Genomic DNA, 23,823 nt, shown 5'->3' on the forward strand with positions numbered 1-23,823 from the left:
ATATGTATGTATATTTATATTTCACATTACATTAAAACATATTTACAAATTATCTGAAATTGAAAAGTGCGCATATTACAGTCCAGTGCTTATGAAAAATACTTGTGAATCATAATTTTCTGAAACATATATTTTCTTATGCTGGTGATCATGAGTTATGATTGAAAAGTGTAATCTTTTAAAGAATCGATTAAATTCTTGCAAAATTGAAATTTCTTTTTTGTATGATATTTTAAATAAAAAGCGTTTATTCTTTTTATCTCAGACTTTCTTAGAATACATATTTGAAATCATCATGTTCTATAAAATTGTCAGGGATAGCCTTTGCCCTGAATTTGTAAGTTAATATAGGATGATAACAAGACAAACAGAACTATGATATGCAAGCAGAAGGTTTGGAACAGAAAGATTTATAAGATATAAAATACTTAGCAGGGCTGAGAGTGTAACTATATCTCTTAACAAAACAAAAGCCATACCAGTACAGGTAGTATTTTAGAACTGAACAATAAGTTGACTCATTTTAAATGAAGTGTGATAACTCATTTCCTGAGTAGAGCTCAGGCTCACTAATGAGATTACTGTTGGCTTCCAGAGAAAAATGGTAATGTTGCTGTAGCAGCAGTATGCACTTAGACACATCTAGCATTGAGGTAATAAACCAGAGAGAATTAAAAATATATCTAATCTGTGGCTGAAGAGATAAATGGTAGAATAAATATATAATTTTTAAACATATATGTATTTATTAAACATTTACCTTGGTGTGTATTTGTGGCCCCCCCCCTTGTTTTACTTACTAGTCAATGAGGCTTTCTTAATTGCTCAATTCAGTTGAACAGTGCTGGCATTTGTGTGGTCTCTTCCAAGTAAGGAGATTGAAAGTATCATAGATTTTGAGTTCCTCACATTCACTCTTCTACATCTTTGGTCCAACTGCTTTGTTTCTTGTTTTTCTGGTCTGGAAATTATTTGTGGAAATTATTGCTATCTGCGTAGCCAGTTCCATCTCCTTCTTCCAGACAGATCATTTCATGCAAGTGTGCTTGAGTCTGAATGTGTTTGTGGATTTTCCCCTCCACTGTTTTCAGGATTGTGGCCTTTATCAAAAGTCTGAGGTTTAATAATTTTATACTGCATATGAAGTGAGTTGGACAAGGAAGCTTTTAAAGTAGGATACACTGCTTTGTAGTGAAACACTGAAGTGACAAGAGGGCTCAGTGCCTGATATAAATCATAGATATGTATTAATGCTGCCAAAGTATTTGGGTATATAATCTTAACTTCAGAAAAAAAATGACCAATCAGTATTGAAATCTAGCACAGGCAGATCTTTTACCTAGTTTATAGAGATTTCAGTGACATACTAATTTTTAAAGTAAAATACTAATGGATTCTCTAGCTATATTGTACTGTACAATTTCTAGATTCATGAAACTGTTGCTATAGATATGTAGGCATTTTTATTCTGCCTGACCACATGAATTGACATCATCAGTGTCCTATTGTATTTTATTATACAGTCATTCCTGCCTTGTTCAAATGTATCCTGAAGAATTTATTCTTGACTGACACTTATATTCACATGTAAAAATATATTTCTGTTAAGAAATACCTGTATCAGATCTTTACCTAGAGCTAGCAGGCTGCCTGCAAAGTGTATCAACAGTAAGGCACTATAGAATTTTACTTATGATTATTTAAATCAATAATAAAAATATATCAAGAAGACTCTCTGTCTTCAGTCTCTGGAGTCAAGAAATGACACTTTACCTTGTCCTGCCTGTCAGAGGTGGCAAATGGGAACTGTATCTCAGTATTTTTGCTCACTTTGGAGTCCAACATGCCTCAGGTAAATATCACAGATTTTGCCTGTAGGAAGCCTATATCTTTTTATCATTTTGCTAGACTCAGAGAAGAAATAATTCTTTAAGATGTCAAAGTGACATTCTGACAAGCTCAGCAGCAGGAAGAATATTTTCTTTCCAGTATACTGAAAGTTTTAAAATTGTTTTAAGAAATAATTTAAAATATCATTTCTAAGATACAGCTTTTTCTGCTGGAGGAGGAGTGACAAAACAAACCATGTAAAACTAATTTGAGATAGCTCAACACAATCTTTTGGTGGTTTGGTTGGTTTGTTTGTTTTCCTTAAATAATTGATGCTGAATAGTTTTGTTCAGAAGCTTGGGTATTGCAGATACATTAATGCATTCATTTTCAAACTTGAGAGAATCACGGAGGACATCCTGAAAGGGTGAATGTTACCCAGCCACCATATGGTAAGACCAGAAGCCAGTAGATAGGGCATAGGGCATAGATAGATGATCATAGAATGTCTCAAGTTGGAAGGGACCAGTAAGGATCATGATGCTAGGGTTGGAGCTGCAGGGAGAAAAGGTTCTTGTAAAGCTGTGCAGAGAGCAAGGACAAGCCAGTTCCAGGTGAGGCTCTGCCAGTGCCTTACTCCCACTATATTCATCTCCTCTTCCAAGACCGCTGCTGAGAGATGATGGTGTGAGCTCTTCTCATCACTGGTTCCCAATTCTTGTTCCACCACCTTTTGACCTATTTCCATCAGTTCTCTACAGATACTGGATCTACTGAAGTGATTTAGGATACTTTGTCTTCTGTCCCCCATTAAACTCTACCTTCTGCTTTTCTGCTGAAGTTTTGTTTTCACTTACTACAGCAGAGTGCTCTGAGACATACAAGCTGATGGGAGTTTAAAGCTTCTCCCCTTGGCTGTTGGTGGTCTGGAGCTTTCCTGCTGTCTCCAAAGCTGTAGTATGATCCTAGAAGACAGCTATGTCTTTCCTACTGGATTTGTCTGGAGATCATCTGATGGCCTGTGGCTATGGTCACCCTTGTTTTATGAGGTCAGTAGCAGAGGGCTAAGGTATTGGCAAGTGTGCATATACCACATTAGCACACCAAGTTAGCTCTGAGTTGCTTTGACACACTGTCCCTAGGTCCCAGCAGTTCACTGGTAATATGACCCTCGAGGATACGTTTAGTGAATGCACATATCTTCTGCTCACTTATTTTGAGAATTTAGACTAGAGGTGAAGGGCTGGATTGCATCCTTGGGGAAACAGAGCTTGCTGCACTAGGAAACTGAGATTGAGTGCCTATGTTTTAAAAGAGGGGAAAAAAAAAATAAAATAGAAAGCTGCAAATAGTATGGTTCCTGGACCAGAAAGGACAAGGAAGAACAGGAGTAGAGTAAATGAACAGTGTCAATAAAATGCCTGTTTAAAACTTTTTTTTTTTTTTTTAGTGTGTTTTGAGTAATGTTTCAAAGGGCACTGGTGAACTTGGCAGTTTCTGAAGTTCTTACATGGAAACCTTTTCTCAGATGATAGTATTCTGTGGATGTAATTGGCTATAGTTTGTCTTAAATGAGACCTCGCTGTTGAATGCACACCAAATAAGCAGCAATTTCTAAATATAGCTGGTCTGAAGAGAGCAAAGAAGTAGTAATATTGTCTATTTTTCACAAAAGAAAGTCTCCTTCAAAGTTTTTTCTTAAAACCAGTTCAGATTTTCATGTGAATCAAATAATTGACATAATCTGTTTTCTTATCCTGACACTACATTCAAGTCAAAGAAAATGAAATTTTAGGTGTCTGAAGAGTTTTTAGCTTTTTTATCTGGAGAGAACAAAGGTAGTTACAGTATCTTGAAGGTTGCATTTCCAGAGGTATCAAAATGAAAAGCTGTGTTAACTTGGATATGAATCCACCCTGGAGGTCATTTGGTAAAGTTTGTTATGAAATAGCTAAGTTTAGTATACACTGAACAGTTTTGTGATCGCTTCACTAGAGCATAGTCAGTATCTGCAAATCAACCATTTGGAGAATAGTTTGCATATTTACTATACTGAACACTGTTCCTTAACAAGTATCTAGATCTAATGTAGTATCTAGATCTAAAGATAGTGAATTACGTATCAGATTATGGTCCATGAGCAGAGAAAGAGAAGAAAGATGCCCACCTTTATGGGTGACCAGAATTTCTGTGGTGTGTATTTGTTTTTTCTGCTGTCCGTGCTCCTTCCTATTATGGTGTTATCTGATGCTACCTACGTTCTGTGCTGATAAGACTCAAGCATGGACTGTGCCACTCACCATTATTTTTCTCTAGAGGGAAAGAGTGATGTGACTGTTGGTGTACCAAATATTTCAGTTTCAGCTTTATGGAGTGTATAGCAATATATTTAGAAGAATTCCAGGTCTCTAAAAGGAAGTAGACTTTCCCGTAATACTTGTCATATGAATGAAACGGTATGAATTCTCTGTATTCCTAAACTATTGGAAAAGTCACCACCTGTTTTTATTCTCCATTATTTTTCTTGAGATAATAATCTCGTTAAATAATATTTTTTTTCACTTCTGTAGGCTTTATGCAGAATTACTCGTTACTCACCTAAGGCTTTCCAGAATGTCATTGAAAAAGTGGGATTAACAGCTGTACTAAGTTCCTTAGCAAATGGAATATGCAAAATTCAACAGTACATGATCACCATGTTTTCAGCGATGTTGTCATGTGGGATTTATCTACAGAAGCTGATTCAAGAAAAGGTTTGATTTCAGATTAATATTATTCACTGGCATGGAATTTCACTCATGGAAAGTTAAAATTGCCTCTGGTAGTGTTTTCGTGTTTTCAAAATGCTTAAGTCAGTGACATATCTGAATATCGGAAATGAGGAATGTGTTTATTTTGTATTTTTATTTGCTTAACATCTAAATAATGAGGTGTATAGTTTTCCTTTCTCTCTCACAGATCTTCAAGAGATGGTAGTAATGGGTATATAAATTGCTACTGCAGCTAGAATTCAATCAATTCAGAAAACTCTAGCCTGACCATAACTGATAGCAGCCCTAAGGAAAAACAATAAGGAATGCATGAGGACAGCTATTTGACATGGCACTCTTAGACATTTAAAAGAGAAAATAATGAGTTTCCCGAGTGAATCTAAAGCTGTACTTTACGCTCTCCTTAAAGGACCTTAGGCCAATTTGTAAGTGAAATGTCTTGCAGAAATTAGCATTTTAATAACTTAGGGTTTTCTTTTTAGTGTCACTGAATAAAACTACTGGTTCTGATTTATGTCTAATATAAGTTTTAGAAGCAATGATTAAAAGCTTTCTATTTTGATCACCAAATTATTCCATGTTTAGAGAAATACTGTTTACTTTTTTGGCAGTAAGTCTGCACATTTCATAAACAAAAGCAATCCCCCTCTGCTTGGAAAGGATAAAAGTCACAAAGAAAATAGGAACTCTAGCTCGCATTTTCATCAGATACTCTGATGTAATGTATGCTGTAACCTGACAGCCATCTTGACTATAACAATCTATTAGGCTTTAGTTGAAAGAGATTAATTTTGGTTTTCTATGAATTAACAACGGTGTTTACATTAAAAAATAGTCTACTATTTTCCACCATCTCTTCTTGCAGCCTGAAATCACTCGTTTTCTTCCTAAAAGTTATTTCTGTGCCTTGTCAGAATTGCCAGTGTGTTTTTGGAAATGCATCTCAGCTGGCCTTAAGCTTTCCACAGATTCCGCTATAACAACACTAACAGGTGGCAAATTGTCCCGTAATGTCGCAGTTTCTGATTGTGCGCATTACTGTGAGTTGGTGGTATAGTCAAAGTATCTTCAAAAAATATTCACCTCAACGTTCAGTGAAAGAATGCCATGTGTTACAAGCATATGGCTACAGCATGATGTCTTCTGTGAAGAACTGCTTGTTTGTATAGCACTTACATTTCTAAAAGGACTCCCTTTCTGATACTGCAGTTCTTGTGAACTATTTTAATCAAATATTTGACATTATAAAAATAATAACATATGAAATTCTTCAACTAATTATAGGAATATAGAAAGTATTTTGTTGGCATGCAGTACAGTAATGGCTGGAACTTTAAAGTATCTGCTTAATCATTAATGAACTGTCATAGGTGTTTTGGGAGCAAATGTTGCAATTTTTCAGATTAGAAAATTGAAATACAGACTAATCTAGACATTCTTTTAACAGTATATTTCAAACTACTGATAGAAGTGGAAATAGTACCCAACACTCTAACTGAAAAAACCTTGCACTTTAAAAATTGGTAAAGAGGGTCTAGTTCTACTGCATGTACCTGCATTTGTTGACTGTATCTGCCTTATGGCTCAGATAAATCTGTATCTCTGTTTTACTCAAATTAGATTGTAGGGTTTTGGAAGCAGAAACTGGATTTTTATTTCTCCTGAATAGGATCTAAAAATATAATCCTGCTCCTGAATTGAACTGCCAGGTACTATCACATTACATGGAGCAGTAATATTTTATTGCTGAAAACTGAATTTAATAATCCATGTATTTTTCAATATTCTGTGAGCATGACACACAAGTCCACCTTATTGAGAGAAGGAAAAAAGAAAGTGGGTACTGATGGTCTACAGAATATTTTGCCTTCAGTAGAATTCTTGTATGCTATAGCTTAAGAGGCAGAAGGACCTCAGTGTTATACAGAAGGTAGTAAAAAGGTTATGAATATCTTTTTAATAAACTGCAAACCAACATATTAGAAGATGCTTAAAAGTTCTAAATTTAAGATGGAGATCATTTAGCTTTGTGTATGTTATCAGGAAACTCCCTTAGCTTACAAGACTTAAGGCTCCCATTGTTTTCTACTTCCTTCAAGAACAGCGATAAAAAGAGTTACAAAATAAAAGCCAGAAGACAAAGGGGAAATGCAGTTCTGTGGTCGTCTACGCTAGTGTAAATCTTTAGAGAACTACAATAGCTAAAAGGGACTGCGTTTTGCCCCTTCTGATACAGAGCCTTTCTATTTTGGTTTCTTGTCTTGGAAACAAAAAAGCTGAAACGATGTTTTTAAAATAGTGTGGAAAAAGAACTCAAAATCAAAAATCTTTGACACACTGTAGCAGTAGATAAAAAACCCCGTTGCAAATTACTTTCATCTAGTTATCTGTATTCACCTTTGAATGAGTAAAAACGAGTAACGTAACATTTTGAATGCAGTTATGTTCTTCCAGAGGTCTATGGGGGCTGTTTGTTATTTATTTGTTTTTTTTTTTCTCAAGTACTAATAAGTAAAATTATTCAAATAGTTACGGCAATATGTTGTCATGACTGCATGATTTCTCTGTGTCCCTGCACCTTTGGCCATAGTCTCTTTTTATCTTGGTTGTATCCAATTATGGCACTGAAAAAAAGCATTATAAGTCTGTTATAAATGTTGTCCTCATATCTCAGTTACTTTTTTCAATTTTTTGTCTTTTACCAGAATGTGGATAAGTAGCTACTTCTGATGTTGATGGTTTTGTCAATATCAGTATGAATTAGTAAAAATATATAAATGCCTTTTACAAAATTTTTGTAACTCTTGTAATGTGGAGGCATTTGCAATGCATAGAAAGAGAATTTGAAAATACACAACAATACAACAAAAGATTGCTATTGCAACTTCAGTTCTTGTATAGTGAAAGTGGTCTAACTGTTTTCCCCTTGTGTAGCCAATTCGAAAACATCATTGCTTTTTGTGATTTGTTTTAAACTCGCTTTGCAGTATTACTAAGAGTATCTAATATAAAATCACAATCTTGTTGCAGTTGACAGTGCGTTCACTTGCAAGGAAAAGAGTGTCCTTACCCTGCAGAGTCTCCATGGATACATCAAACAGTTGCAGGGAAGGGAAGAACAATATAACAGTGAAACAATTAATAATTAATGTATTAGATGGTGTTTCAGCAATTTTTGGCTTTTCTGATGTAGTGAATTCTGCAGGTCAGCAAAGATGTGCTTCAGATTTTCTTTGGATAAACTGTTGCTGTTTTGCAGTCCTCAGACCAGTCAGAAAGGCAAATTCCAAAGTGTCACATTTATTTCTTAAATGAGATTATTACACCCTTCCCAGATAAACCTGATGTAAATGATTTTATTTGGCAACCTTGTCTTAACCCATGGCAACCCCTCCATGTAGCATTGAAATATTCTTGCTCTCCAGAGCATGAGGACTAAAAGTAGTCAGATGTACTTTGGCTTGTAGTTGCACGTATCTTTCTCATGGTGTCCCTGTGCTTGGTCTGTCAAGGCCATTTGTGTTAACAGACAGTGTTGCATTATATATACTCTTTCACTAAGTCTGAGTCTTAATGTAAAACCTTTTTTTTGGTTGTTTGGAGTAATCTAAAAAACCAAACAACCAAAACACCACAAAATGCCACTTTAGTAAAATTTCAACCTTTGTTTTTGGTAGATTGTAATTTAAGAACTTTACTGCTGCAGGTTCATACTGGACGAGCTACAAGTCATGCTCCATGAGCTGTTGTAGTGTTTAAAGCAGTAACACAGTTTATGCTTATTAACCACAAGATTGAGGACCTCTTCTGTGTATGAAGTAAATTACAGAAATACAACAGAACAGTTCTAGAATAATTATTAACAGTTTGTTTTTCTGTGATTTCTGTAGTTACTGTCTATGCTGACTGCTTTTGAAGACAGTGTTAAAACAGTATCAGAGTAAAATCTTAGGGTTTGTTGGTCAATTTTTACATTCCTTTTTCCAGTCTCTCTAAAGAGGTATGTTGCAAAGGCTGTCTCTAACAAATTACATTCAGTGTTGATTTTCAGGTTTATGGCAGTGAAGTTGCCTTTCATTTATTCTGTCAGCAAAAGAGGGAATTTAAGTAATACTCGGTATGTTAAATGTGTGTCACACAGCAGATTTTAAACTTTGCACGCAACATGCAGGCATACACTACACAGCTTTATTATGTAGTGTTACTCCCTTGAGCATCCAGCTCAAATGTTTGAAGGTAGTTTCTGTTAGTGAGGCTATTTGTGCTCAGTCTAATTTTTGGTTAGAGCCATGGACTCAGTTTGTGAATTCTGTCTCAGGTTTTAATTCTGTGATTTTTTAAATTTATTTATTTATTTGGGGGGGGAGGTGTTGAGAGAGATTTGAATTAGGGTTTTCAGAATGAGGCATTCTGATAGCTCAGTTTCATAGAAGAGTACAGATGAGTACCAGGTATTTTTATTCCTCAGAGGTAGAGGATACTCTATATGTGTGTCTTGTTGTTTGTTGGGTTTTTCTAATCCTCATCTTATGCTTTTAATACCTCAGTATACCTTCATACTCATAATACCTAAATCTGTTATTCATAATGTGAGAGCTCTTTTTTCCTTCTACTGATTCTCAGCTTTATTCCCTTGGAAGCTGAGGTAGTACACATGAATCTCACATCTTTCCATGTGTCAGGCCACATTCCAGAAACTAGAGAAAAAAATCCTTTCAGTATACAAGGCAAAATAAAGAGAGAGAGAGGGAGGAAAAAGAAGTGAGCTGTGATTTCAGAATCCAGTCAGCTATTTTTAAATTTCTGAAGGGAAACACTTTGTGGTTATTCTTTATTTCTCACTATCCTTGTTAAGATCTTAAAAATATTATTTCATTTGGATATACAGGAAGGAAGGAGTTAGCAAGGATGTTAGCTTCTTAGAAATTGAATTGATCATGGGAATGGAGAATGGTCAGTGGATTAGGAAACTCATGGCCCTTACTGCTTGCAGTTTATCCTTCTTCTTTCTTTCCAAGTCCTAATTTGGGTTGTTCCCAAGGTGTTGAAAAGGTGTTCTTCACTTTATAAACCCAAAATAAAATTAAATAAGAACAACCAGAGAAAGTAGAAACAGTTTTGCCATCTATTTTGGAGCATCTGTTGTATAATTTAGGGTTGTAGACATGATTGTATCCAACAAAGGTGTGTTTATTCTTCCTGCATATATGGGAATTAATAGGTAGACATCTAATCATATTTGTGCTGAATTATTTATGTGTTCTGAAAACCCTTTAGTATTCTTTTAAAATAAAGATATTAAAATATTTTACATTCATCCTTAAGGTAAGACATTTTAAGGTGTGACATTTAGTCCTATCATATTTTGCAGTTCATTTTGTACCATTTTGGACATAGTACATAGGGTAGGGCTTACTTATTGCAGCTCTTGAGAAGGTGTACAAAGCAGCTTTGCACTGGGCCAGACAGAATTTATTTAGTAGTGTTTTATGGATTTTGTTGTTTTGGTTTTGGTGGGTTTGGTTTTTAAATTTTGCTATGAGTGGCATGAAAAGTACCTTACTATTGCAGAATGCACATGAAAATGAGCAAGTTTTAAATGTATACAGTGCAAATAACCTTTTCCCATAAAATAATATTCATATATTTGTGTTTATTTCCACCAAGGATTTTGTGACTACAATTACTCATTTACTTGAAAGTCCTTCAACTTTTATTCGAGCGAAATCCTTTCTGGTCCTGCTACAAGTTTTAATTAAAAACAGGAGGATGTTGGTACTCAGTTGTCAAGCAAGGTAAAGTGATAATAGAAGATAATTAGAGATGTAATGCTTATTTTCAAAGTCGTACCTGAAATACATTAAAATGTGTGGTGATTTTGAGCCAATGTTTTTGAAGTGAACAATCTTCTGTGTAATATGAATCCTTTTGTTCATAAGAATATAAAAAGAGGGCGTTCTCTTTTGTCTGGGGTAATCAGGTGATGATTACTCATAAGGGGAAACCACTGTCTTACAGGGAGAGTCTGTCTTTTAAAGTAACTTGTAGTCCTAGCGAGCATTAGCATGAGCAGATTTTGCTCTGGGTAGGGCAAAACAAATACCGCAACAGCGAGTTGTTTCTATTGGTGGCAAAGCACAATAAAAAGGTCTGTCATGTACCTTCCTCATTTTAGGGTGTGGTATAATCCATAGTCTTTTCAGTATATAGGCACATTCAAGGTAAAATAATATTTCTTGTCTATATGTGTTGTTGGAGAGATTTATATCCCTCCATGGCAGGAACTAGATAATCTTTAAGGTCCCTTCCAACCCCAACCATTCTGTGGTTCTATGATATAATGATCACTGAATTCCCGTGACTTTTACATTAAATGTTTTATTTGTTTATGTGTTTTAAAATACTTCGCAAGAAATGATTGGTCTAAAATTATATTTGATTCACAGTGGAATAGTTACTTGAATTTTTGTGTATTCTGATGGCACAAAAACATTCCCGTATTAGACAAGAGGAAATTAGACTTTGTTAGAATGTAAATTATCACTATGTTTCAGAGGTGATTGGAGAAGTCAGATGGAAGAAATTTTATTTGGGATTTATATCTTCCACTGTTCATTATGAAGAACAGCAAAATGTGGTGTAAACCCAGTTTTTATGGTATTGGAATAAAGCAGGTCTGGAACTGAAAGTAAAAAAGGATGAGGCTTGTGTGTATATGTAAATCTAACTACATTTACAGAATTCTTTGAGGAGAATTAAGACCTATGCATTGGAGCTAAAGGGCTGGATTGGAAGTAGAAAGTGAGTTATACCATGAAGCCATTGTGAGGGGACATCTCGTGGGATGTTGTCATTATATAACCTTCCACCCACATACGAATCTGTAGATATCCCAATTTTTGTAGATCATAGAGAATAAATACTGAATCCAAGTTTCTTTTTCATGTGTATCTCTTTACACTTCCAGAAATGTTTTATCAGGTGATATGTTCTGGTTAGTGTAAAATGTCTTTAATGATTTGTGACTTTTTGAATGGTTGCATTTTTAATGACTGCTGCTATTCATATGCTTGTTACAGCACATAGAACTGAGCTGTGTGTTTGGAGAAATGTCTGATAGAAGTCCTGTACTGACAATTGCAATTTGTTTATTTATACCTAAGGTATTATGTGAAGGAGAACTTTAATAAATATCAGTGGTTTGATCTCTTTTTTTATAATGCTTTCCAATGAGCAGCCTTTCTGATGAGAATGTGTTGTGAATTTGGGATGTCATTTTGTATTGTGAATTTTGCCTTTATCTTGCTGTTTTATTGTGATGCTCCAGACAGAGCTGATTAGGGACCGATACATAATCTAACACATTAGGTAAAACAATAGACAAGCCTTATAGCAGCTTTATTGAATTAATTAAATGTTTTTCTTAATTTTTTAATGTTTTCTACATAATTGTTCTTCAGTGAACAGTATATCTCTTGTCAAGATAGATCATCTAGAGTAAAACCTTTCTCTTACATCCAGAAAATAAGATGGCTGTAGTCAGATGAGAGAGGAGAAATAACCCATTATATGTGGAAACAACTACTTTAATAATATTGTGAACTCTGGAAGATTTTTATTAAGCCCAGCAGAGATGATGGTTGTTTTTTGTCTTATACTGTTGAATTCCTGTTGAAGTATTTTAGTTAAATGTCTCCAGTTCTGTGACAGAGAAGTTACTTCAAAATTGACTTGTAAATTCAATATGGCTAGTACAGTAAGCAGTAATCAGTTGGATAACTATTGAAAATGCTTGATATACTCAAATTCTCTTTATGAAGGTCTTTGATTTGAGAAATACAAAGAGTATGTAGTAAAATGTGCATAATTTCTACTTACTCATTTGTCTTTAGAGGTTGCAGCTAATGCCTGTGACAGGATTTATGTTGCTTTAGATTATAAAATCTGTTTATGATAATAAATATAAGGCATTTTTTCAGTGTGCATCAGTTAAAGGATATGACGCAGATGATAAAACAGTCAGTAATAACTTTCATGGCAACACTGCATATATCTCTACAGCTTGAAGTTAAATGTTCCGTTTGGCATTGGAAAAGGCTTTTAGTTTAGTAACCAAAATTATATATGAGTTTGCAGAAATTTTTGTGAATTTATGTTTTTTTCCAAACCAAATTCAAACCCAAATTCTCTTAATCTGTTGTAGTGTGTTTTTAAATTATAAAATCAGTTGTGGTGGGAGTGTGTAATTTAAGAGCTTGACAATGGGTGCTACTGAGGAAATTTCACTGGGACTTTCCAAAGTACTATGAGATTTCAAGATCTGTAGATGAAAAGCATTTATATGTAATACCAAATGTAATTTTGAAGTGAATTTTTTCTCACACAACATTGGTACAATTCACCTGTTATTCTTTTTTTTACCTGTCTCATGGTAGTCCATTGCATACCTTTTGTTCTTCAACATGTGATACATCTAGAGAAGATTTGAGACCTTTTAGGCTGAAATAGCACTTGTTTGTTTATAATATGCAAATTAATTTCTTTTGCTAATCACCCCGAGTTTTCTAGTTTCCTTATTCTCTCCATGATTTGCAAAGGCAGACTACCTGTTCATGAGGGGAGGATACAATCTGAAGTTTTGTTGAGACATACAATCTAATCCTTTACTGATCTAGTAGTCATTTCTGATTTGTCTCACTGAATTGTTCTTTCTGATCTAAATGGTTTCAGAGACTTTCCTAACTGGAGACTGCCCTGAAGATTGATCTTCCTCCCTAAAGAGTATATTTAAACTTCTTTTTCTACTTTCCGCAGAGATGGACACTTGTGGAAAGATAGGGTAGTATTCCTGCCAGATTTATGCAGTCTGCAAAAGCCTAACTATGCACAAAAGCATAACTTCTGAGCAAAATCTTTCTCTTGTTATCTGTCCCCACCTCCCATATCTTTTAAATTTTCAGATCTTGTATATTCTCTCAAAGAAAAAATTTTATTTGGAGACCTATCACAAACTGACATCTGGTATAGCCTTTTGGCCTTACATGTTTAAGATTGGCCTAGAAAAAGAGTCAGAAAAAGAACAGAAAAGCTTGGTGCTTAGTCAGATGGGAAAATATGGAAATGGAAGGCACGAGGGAACAATTAGGCAAGTCAGTAATTTCATGAAGAAAAACCCAGACAGCTCATATCAAACAAAAAAAAAAACCAAAACCCCAAACAAAAAAAACACAACCAAAAACCAACCAAAAAACCCCAACAACAAAAAATATAAAAGGTGAAAAGAAGGGATTGACTCTTCTTACTAGTATGATCTGCCATCCAGTGTTGCATCTCTGTAAAATAAACAATACATCTATGTTAAACATCCTTCAAAGATCATCATCCTTTTCTATTAGCAGAGGTTGACTGAAAATGTGTCCTTGAATTATTAGAATAAATGGACTGTATATGTCTTCAGAGAATGCAAGATATTTTTTAGTTTCTTGGAGGCCTGTCATTCTCTGTGAACTTAATGAACTGAAGGGAGAAGTAGGAGAAGTCTGCTAGTGAGTGAACTCCTGGTTTTAGGTTCAATCATCTGGTGGCCACATGCATTTTTTTTTTCCCCTGTTGAGATGCTGGCAAAGTTGTAGCTGAATTTTATTGATATATAAGCTAATTTTAAGGATGTTGAGGGTAAATGTCACTGATAGAAAGGAATTAAATGAATTTTAGAAAACAGTTCTTAAAGAGACTTTGAGAGGTTGCCTTTCTGATCCAGGTCAAGGTCTGTTATTCTTGAGAAATATTTTTTAATGATTGGTGGAAATTGGTGGGTGTTCCATGACCTCTTTTTGGCAGCTGTTCTAATTGTTAGGTGTTCTTAACATTCAAAAATTATTGTTATTTTCTCATTGAAATTTCAATGCTACAGGTTAAGCACAGAAAACAATGTAGTTTTTTTCCTTTTTTCCTTTTTTTTTTCCTTTCCTTTCCAGTGACTTATATATATTTGAAGACCATGTCTTACCAAGACTGTCTGCTCAGTCTTCTAAATTTTGACTATATTTTCTTTTTTCATGTTGATCATCTTTACAAGTGAACAGCTGTTACTCTTTTTAAGTAGTAGACCTCATTCCCATTCCTGTTACTCAGGACTGTTAACTCTGAAATTCTCCCCTTTTTGCTCCACTTCTTCATGTCTTTTCTCAGAAAATTTGGGTTGTTTTACTTTATTGTGTAGAAGCTCACCGATTACAATAACACAATACAGATACTTGAAGAAATTTTTTAAAAATAAAACCTGGCTTCATAGACTGGTTTATTTCTCATCATATTTGTAGTACCACCTACATATTTTTTCGTGTATTGTTAAGTGCAAGACATTTGTATGCATTATATGAATTGAATAAATGTATTTCCATAGGCATAGTTTTTCCCATGAGACAGGACACTGAGATTCTTCAGGAAATAAAAGTAACTGATTAATTGTTCTACATATGACTGAGGAATTTGTTGAAAAAAGAGATAATGATGCTTTCCTGCCTATATACGGATATGTACAATTTCTTGAGAAAATGTTTAGTTGAACAGTAGTATCAGGGAAAAAATAGTTATGCATATTTTTAGAAAATCTTTGTGTGAATGGCAATTTCAGAAGAATTCTGTCAGGAGCTCCTGGACAAACTCAGACACAACAAGGAAGCCTACAGAGGGTGGAAGCAAGGACAGATAGCTAGGGAAGAATATAGAGAAACTGTCAGAGCAGCCAGGGATCAGGTTAGGAAGACCAAAGCCCTGATAGAATTAAAACTGGCCATGGACATCAAGGGCAACAAGAAGAGCTTCTATAGGTACATCGGTGATAAAAGGAAGACTAGCGAAAACATGGGCCCTCTCCAGAAGGAAACGGGGGACCTGGTTACCTAGGATATGGACAAGGCTGATCTACTCAATGACTTCTGTGCTTCAGTCTTCACTGGCAAGTGCTCCAGTCACACTGCCCAAGACTCAGAAGGCAAAGATGGGGACTGGGAGAATTAAGAACTGCCCACTGTAGGAGAAGATCAGGTTCAAGACCATCTAAGGAACCTGACGGTGCACAAGTCCATGGGACCTGATAAGATGCATCCATGGATCCTGAGGGAACTGGTGGATGAAGTGGTTATGCCACTGTCCATCATATTTGATAAGTCGTGGCAGGCCAGTGAAGTTCCTGATGACTGGAAAAGGGGTAATGTAAACCTGATTTTTAAAAGGGAAAAAAGGAAGAGCTGGGAAACTACAGGCCTGGTAAGATCATGGAGCAGATCCTCCTGGAAACTATGCTAGGGCACATGGGAAGTAAGGAGGTGATTGGGTCAGTGCAATCCCGAGCACAAATACAGACTGGGCGATGAGTGGATTGAGAACAGCCCTGTGGAGAAGGACTTGGGGGTGTTGATGAAAATGAAAAACTGAATGTGAGCTGGCACTGTGCACTTGCAGCCAGGAAAACCAACCATATCCTTGGTTGCATCAAGAAAAGTGTGGTCAGCAGGTTGAGGGAGGTGATTCTCCCCATCTACTCTGCTCTCATGAGACCCCACCTGCAGTCCTGTGTCCAGCTCTGGGCTCCCCAACATAAAAAGGACATGGACCTGTTGGAGCAAGTCCAGAGGAGGCCATGAAGATGATCAGGGGGCTGGAGCACCTCCCCTGTGAGGACAGGCTGAGAGAGTTGGAGTTGTTCAGCCTGGAGAAGGCTCCAAGAAGACCTTATAGTGGCCTTCCAGTACTTAATGGGGGCTACAGGAAAGATGGGGAGGGACTCTTTATCAGGGAGTGAAATAGTAGGATGAGAGGTAACAATTTTAAACTGAAAGAGGATAGATTTAAATCTTTACTGTGAGGGTATTAAGACCCTAAAACATGTTGCCCGGAGAAGTTGTGACTGCCCCTCCCTGGCAGTGTTCAAGGCCAGGTTGGACGGGGCTTTGAGCAACCTGATATAGTGGAAGGTGTCACTGCCCATGCCAGGGGGTTAGAATCAGATGATCTTTAAGGTCCCTTCCAACCCAAACCATTCTATGATTCTGTCATAATTTTGTGATGGGAAAGACAACACAACAAAAGAGAATTCATGAGATTACATAACTTTTGTATCTTTCCTCTCTCAGAATAAATTAACATACTTTGTTAATACCTGTCAACTGTGATTAACTAATAGAACATGCTTTTAAAAAATGACCCCCCTTCGCCCCCCATCAATAAAACCACTTATGTTGAAGTCTACTCAGCCTACTTTATGTAAATCTTAAACATATCTAAACTTGTTTCTGTATAGAATCAGGTGGTTGTTAAATCATGGAAGTGTTTTCTTAAAGAAAAAAATCCATGCAGACTCTGATCTTTTGTCATGTCTTTGTTCAAAGTTAAACAGTTTTTGAGTAAATTTACTTGGTTGTCTGGAAAGGCTAGAGGACTTTATACCATTTTAATTTAAAACATTAAATGTTTTATAATAAAGAAGCTTAAAGCCTTTTAAGGAAAATTCTATTTGAGGTGTCAGATTTTTAAGTTCTCTTCTATCTGACAGATCAAACCTCCTTGTAATTTAATACAATTTCCAGAGATTGCAAGAAAGATAAAAGATGCCCCATAGTCTCTGGGAAGTGCAGCTGAATGTTGCATCTGGGCTATTGCAGAGGTGAAAGGTATTTACTGAATGGGTCTTTCATTTTATCTCTCTTTGTCGCACAGTTCAGGAAGGATAAGTGGGTTTAGTATTCCATAGCAATGATGCATTGTTTGGAGACCTAATCCTGAAAAATGCATTCCTAAGTAGTTTTTACTTCATTGAGTAAATCGGCTTTTTGATTGAAGTAGACACTTCCTAGGATTAAATTTTGTGAGTCCTGCAGTTTTGCTATGTACACTTGAGGCAGTTTAAATAAGTTATTTTCATACTTCCATAAAAGAACATTGATTATAAGAATATTTTTAAAAAAAAGAGATAATACTGAAGTATTTTAAAGTAGTATCTTAAAGTAAAGAAGTATCTTAAAATCCAGAGCATGGATTTCACTCACTGTTGACTGATGGGTCTTTGCATAGGACCCCCAGGGAGTTCAAATGTGAAACAAATATGTCAATATTAGGCCCCTTTAAAGGGAAGTCTGGCCCTTCTGTCTATTCAAATAAGCATTTTAAAATATTGCCTGAAGCATTTTGTTATGGGTGTATTATTAAAGCAATCTCTTGTAAGTTAGCCAATGGCTAATAAATAACTTACCACAGTTTACTATGAGAAATGTCATTCCGCAGAACAACATAGATACACAGCACTTATCAGTTAAAATGTAAGCATTGAGTTTGTCCCTTGAAATCTTGAACACCAGATTTCTAGAGAAAGGTGTAAAGCTAGTTTGGACTTATATCTCTTTCAATATGGCCATTCTAACTAGTGTTAACATTTTGATAGGGTGTAGTATGATTTATGTAGTATGACTTCTCTTGACTGAAAGATTGATCTCTTATTACATTGACTTAAATTATTCTTGCTTTTGAAATTCTTACATGTTGAAAATGAATGTCTTTAGTCTTTTGCTCATACTGTGCATATTGGTCATATATTTCAAATTAAAGTGTATTTTAAAATTAGTCTTTCTTTCTAAGTCTGCAGAGGGAATCACTCCTTATATTAGCATCATGTATTCACTTAAATAGATAGAGTTGTACTTACAGTAGCTTAAGGGTTTCTTTCCTCTCGTTCCTTGATTCAGTCTTTTGTGTTATTTTAAAAATTGATTTATTTGAAAGGGAAAGCCTAAAATTTAAACAAAATTATAGAACCAGAACTAATGTATCATCTTGATTCTAACCACAGATAGTAGAAATGTCTGATTCAGTAGTATTTTTGAGATAGTGTCATTTTTTTTTTGTTACGAGAGGTAATGTTTTGCACTTGCTTAAATGTAGGCTCGTGATGTATATTGAAAGAGACAGCAGAAAGACTACACCAGGAAAAGAGCAGCAAGGTGGCAGTGAATACCTGTCAAAATGCCTGGATCTTCTCATCTATCACATCGTGCGGGAGGTGCCAGGAATTCTAGGTAAATTCAGTTGGTTAACTGAACAAATCTTACCTTTGCTTACTCCCTCAAGAAACAAGTATCTCTTTACATACAGAGGTGGAAAGACTGTGTTGTCTTATTATGTAAAGTTTGCACAATATCAGCTTCATTATGTTTTTTAGTTATGTCATAATCAGATTTTTTTTATTGGAATGCATGATTTCCTATATTAATGCTTTGTATTTGTTGAACGGTAAGTCCCATCAACTCAATCAGGAGTAAGGCTCAAACATACCAGAAATTTTATCAATTATGTTCTAAAGATATTCCAAACATAGAAAAACCTAAAAGCAAATTTGCCTCATAAAGCTCAGAGCTAGGAGAGATGCAACAGGGCATACTTGTGAGTATGTGTTGATCACTTACACTGAAACTGATGCGTTGAGTATTTGCTTCAGGCAAATTTTATGGAAAATTTCAACCTAGATATTTCAGTTGTTCTAGTTGTCTGAAACTGATATGCTTATGCATAAGAAAAGATGGAAAGATTTTCTCAGAGACAACATCAGTGCTACCTCAGCCCATCCCTTATACTTAGGAATAAGGACTTGAAGTTTCAGAAAAGTAACTTTTGTGCATTTGGACAATTTTGTGAATATCTGCTCAAAGTTAACTAGTATTTGAGCCTTTGGAATAATAAAAACTACTTTGAACTTTGGTCGCTTCTTATATGTTCAAACAGAAATCTGCTTGGGTATAGCAGCTAAAGTCCTGTCATTAAATATGCTCAAAAGGTGCAGTGGGGTATGAGGTACTGGTGAAGAGGGGACTTGCAGAAGGAACAGGGAAAGGCGTGTGTGCAAATAGGACAAAAGCTGCAAACTGTAAGGCATAATTTGGACTCACTGGGCAAACAGAGAAGAAACTGGAGAAGAAAGAAATTAATTCTAGAGTCTGGGGAGGCAGTCAGGAGAAGGTGATGAAGCAGGGTGAGAATTTTGGCTGTTTGTACAATAGTAATACATAAAATCTTGAAAAATTGAGGAGGACCTGTTGGTAAGATTTGAACGTAGGATTGACACTGAATGAAAGAAATGTCACAAATTACTCTAGATGAGTAAGAATGGTGGGCTTGTTCTTCATGGAAAAAAAAATGTGCTATATGTTGTATGAGGAAAGATGATGTTTTTATTTGAAAAAGTTAATTAGGAGTGAGTGAAGGAAGAAGGGAAGGAAGGGTGTTAGGGAGGGAAGGGAAGAGAGTAGGAAAGGAAGAAAAGGAAGGAAAGTGTGGGGAGAAGGGAAGGAACTGAGTGGAGTGAAGGATGGAGAGGAGAAGGGATAGATAAAGAGGAGGAGGGAAGGAGACAAGAATGAAGAAAGAAGAAAGTCTAAGATTGGTGTGGCCAGTCTGAATCATCAGTAAAATTCTTATTAAAACTTCTGGTGGATGAGATCTCCCACAGAATAGAGAAATCTAAATAGGAAGACAAGGAAGGAAATGCACTGAGTATTCAAGAAAAGAAAGGGAGCAAACCCAACCCTGATTGTGTATGCTTTGTCATTAAATAATAAAACATTTTTCATAAAATTATTTTCTGATGAGATGATGCTCGATTTGTTTTTCATCTTCTCTACATTATTACTAGAATATTGAAAATGAAATGGTAGCACTGCAAAGGTCAGTAGACCTAAATGTCATGCTGCTATTTTAAAAGAAACTTTACTTCCTATGACAATGCAGATTTTTGCCTTGCTGCAAATACATGATCTCTTTTTTTTCAAACTAAACACCAGATTTGTATATTGGCTATTTTTCAGGATTTGGAAGTCTCAGACTATAAATGTTGGAGGCAAAAATTCAAGCCCTACTGTCTATATGTACTATATGCAACTAGTATAGTAGGCTCTGATATTTCCTCAGAAGCTGAAAGTGCCATACATCAAATACATAGTTACTATCATTTAAATACATAATACATCAATTGCTTTAACATGTACTCTGCTGGGTTTTTTTTACTACCGATGCACAACTTCAATGCATTGTTGACAACTGATACATAAAGCATAATTTTTACATTTTGTTTTCCTTTCCATACTAGATTTGTGTGTTGATTGTTTTTATTAAGATTAAGCTATCTGTCCGTATTTGTCCATGTGTTTCAGAAGGCTTTTTAATGCTCTGATGAAGGAATGTGTTCTGCTTGAGGAGGTAAAAGCTATGGGCTCCTAAGAAAAATAACCAGATTTGCAAACTGGAACAGTTGAAAGCTGTTTAACTGTTGATTTAGAATTAATCTTAGCTGGCTTTTTTAATATGCATTTATGTAAGATCCTTACTGATCCCATCTTCTTCCACCAGATGTAGCTATAAACCAAATAGATTTAAAAGTTGAAGAAATTGTCCTTAAAGATACATTTAAACAAATTAAGTTGTTAATCTTTTATATAATTTTAAAAGTTTTCAGTTGTTTTAGGTAAGAAAGTAACTCTCTTTCTACATTTATAATATTTATCAACTGAAAAATTGACAAATGTGATGATTATATAGGCCTTAAAACATAGAAAGGGAGTAGATTGTTCAATAAATTATTTGTTGGTAACCACAGAGAGGTCTTGCTGAATTACAATATTGTGAGTAATCCAAAACAAAAATGTGTTGATGAAAAAACCAAGATTTTGGTTTATGTATTTGGAGAGTTTTAGGCAATGTTTTCCTTTTCTTGGGCAGTATATTATAGAATGAGTCAAATCTTTAAGGCTAGGTATTTTTACAGCCTACTTCAGTACCAGGCTCTGTCATTTCTGCTTATGTTGAAAATTGAACTCCATGGGAGCAGAAGAAAAGCACTGGTATTATTCAACATGAATAAACTCTGTGACTTACTCTGGAAGGAAAGGCCTTTTCTGGCATGAAAATCATATAAAATACCATATCCTGTCCTTTATTTGTTTAATTTCTATGTGATTTCCTTTTTACATTTCTGTGCAGCTCTCTCATTAGGGAAAAAAACCTCCATCACCTCCCTGGGCAGCCCATTCCAACAAATGCTGCTGCTGCTTCTGCTGCTCCTGTTCTTTATCCCATGGAGGGGAGGTCTTGCTATTCTGAGACAATAGTTAATGCAACACAAATTTAGCAAAATGTTCCTTGATTTTATATCTCCTCTGAAGTTTGAAGTATAACTTTCAATATTGCAATTAAAATTTTGTTCCCTTGTTATTATGTCTGAGGTTTGTTAAGGAGGCAACTAAGTTCTCTCATTGACCTGCTGCTACCTCTTTCATGAGCACGTGAGAATTCCTGTTGCTTTAGGTTACTTGCATAATTGTTAACCATTGTGTATGAATATGTGTGTGTGTGCAAGGCTGGTGAAGGGATCTTTTGGAAGTGCGGGGGGAGAGAATATTTGTTTCTTTTTCCCAGTTGTACTGTGTTGCAGGAAAAACATACTGCTTGAGGATTATGTCATCCACTACTCATGGTGAATTCAGCTGTTGGTCAGCTGGAAGTCATGAGAATTTTGCTTTTTGTTTCACTGGAAACAGAATTGCATCCATAGAATTTCAAGAGTATAATTCTATGCATATGTAGCCACCTAAAGCCAGTATAAGTCCACCCTGCCAAGAGGGGTAATTTGATCTTTGCTTCTACACCTGCCTTATATTTATATCCTCACCATTTTGCCAGAGGTGACATTTGCACGCCTGTCCCTGTAGCCAGAGCAGGAAATTGGCCTGGCTGAACACATCTAGGAGAGAAAAGTGCTGGATCAGCCTGCTTTGTCATGCAGTAACATGAACACTGATTCCAGCAGGAGGGAGAAGATGGGCTTGAACAGAGAATACTGGAACAGAGATGTTTTATATGTCATTTACTTTTGTTTAGTAAAGCAGTTATGTTAGATTAGTCTGAAATGTTGTTCTCTGTAGGTGACATTCTCACTGCTTTAACTAATGTCTCTGGACGTAAACATCCATCAACAGTTCAGGCCAAACAGCTGAAGATGTCCCTTCCTATGATGCCTGTAGTGTTTCATCTTGTACCCCCCCCCCTAAAAAATTGTTAAATAAAGGATAAACTCTTGCAGTTTCCCAAAATCTGATTTTTTGCTGATTATGATCAGAATGGATAAAATAGAACTTTTAGTAACATGTAGATATGTTGATGAGCATTCCAGCTATGTAGCAACATTAAAGATGTAAGCTTTATTTTTTGCACATTGTAAGACAACTCTAATGATAGAAGTAAATACGTATTTCATCCTCTTTTTCTAACATGGCTGTGAAATACATGTTTTACTTTTTCTGGTCATAAGATATGCATTTAATGTATTTTTTTCAACTTTTGCTAAACTCAAATAGGTATTTCGTCCCCAGATAGTCACAGAGGAGTTTCTTTTCAACTATGGGACTTTACTTGTGAGTATAACCATCCAAGTTAAAACTTGTTTGCAAAATATACATATGCATAAAATTTGGGGAATTATTTTAATGTAATAAAATTACATTTATAAATTGTAGAGAGAACTTTATTCTGAATATAAAAGTTAAGCTTTGATTATATTCACAACTTTATGTATTATCAGAAAATATTTTCTGTAGTATTCTGTTGGGTCAAAGGGAAAATATGCTGTCCTGTGTTCAAATATAGAGAAACTCTGCCTATGTCTGATAAACTGAGAATTTCCTCTGTACTTTATCTCTGAATTACACAGAATATTCTTTCTAGAATTTTATGCTAGTATTTTATGAGTCGAAAGATATTATAATGTAATCTATATTTAAGGTATTCTTTCCTTCTGCCACCTTTTTCGTTTTGCCAGTGGCTTTATTCTGTATTTAGTTGATGAAAAGCTGAGTGTTGTAAGCTATAGAGCTAAGATATTTGTCTCGTGTTAACATCTACAACCTGTTTATGATGTTAGCAATAGAAAATTAACTTTTTAACTGTGCCATATGATAGTACAGCAAAAATGAAGTAGTACTGTTGTAATGTAATTTCCTCATATGAAAGTAGTTGTTTCTGCTAAATGAGAAAAAAACATATTCCAAAGTTGTGTTTCAGAGTTAAGCAAATACTTTTAAGTATATGGGTTCATAAATGACAACTAGGTATTTACTTCCACAGTAACATGAAGAAATGCTTCACCACAAACAGCTAGATTAAAGTTTACCGTTCAGATTCA

At 35.3% G+C, this 23,823-nt stretch overlaps 1 protein-coding gene across 2 annotated transcripts in view; it reads left to right on the forward strand.

The window, feature by feature from the left end:
* ULK4 (unc-51 like kinase 4) overlaps window positions 1-23,823 on the forward strand; it is a 249,423-nt gene that overhangs the window by 58,715 nt on the left and 166,885 nt on the right. For both annotated transcript variants that reach the window (XM_026843577.1, XM_026843576.1), the window contains exons 20-24: window positions 4,401-4,583; window positions 10,269-10,396; window positions 18,540-18,673; window positions 22,568-22,687; window positions 22,998-23,056. In XM_026843577.1, the coding sequence (XP_026699378.1) occupies window positions 4,401-4,583; window positions 10,269-10,396; window positions 18,540-18,673; window positions 22,568-22,687; window positions 22,998-23,056 (624 nt within the window). The remainder of the gene's footprint in view (window positions 1-4,400; window positions 4,584-10,268; window positions 10,397-18,539; window positions 18,674-22,567; window positions 22,688-22,997; window positions 23,057-23,823) is intronic.

The sequence above is a fragment of the Athene cunicularia genome (assembly GCF_003259725.1).
Source record: "Athene cunicularia isolate RWA chromosome 2 unlocalized genomic scaffold, athCun1 chr2_part1, whole genome shotgun sequence".
Taxonomy (NCBI): Eukaryota; Metazoa; Chordata; class Aves; order Strigiformes; family Strigidae; genus Athene; species Athene cunicularia.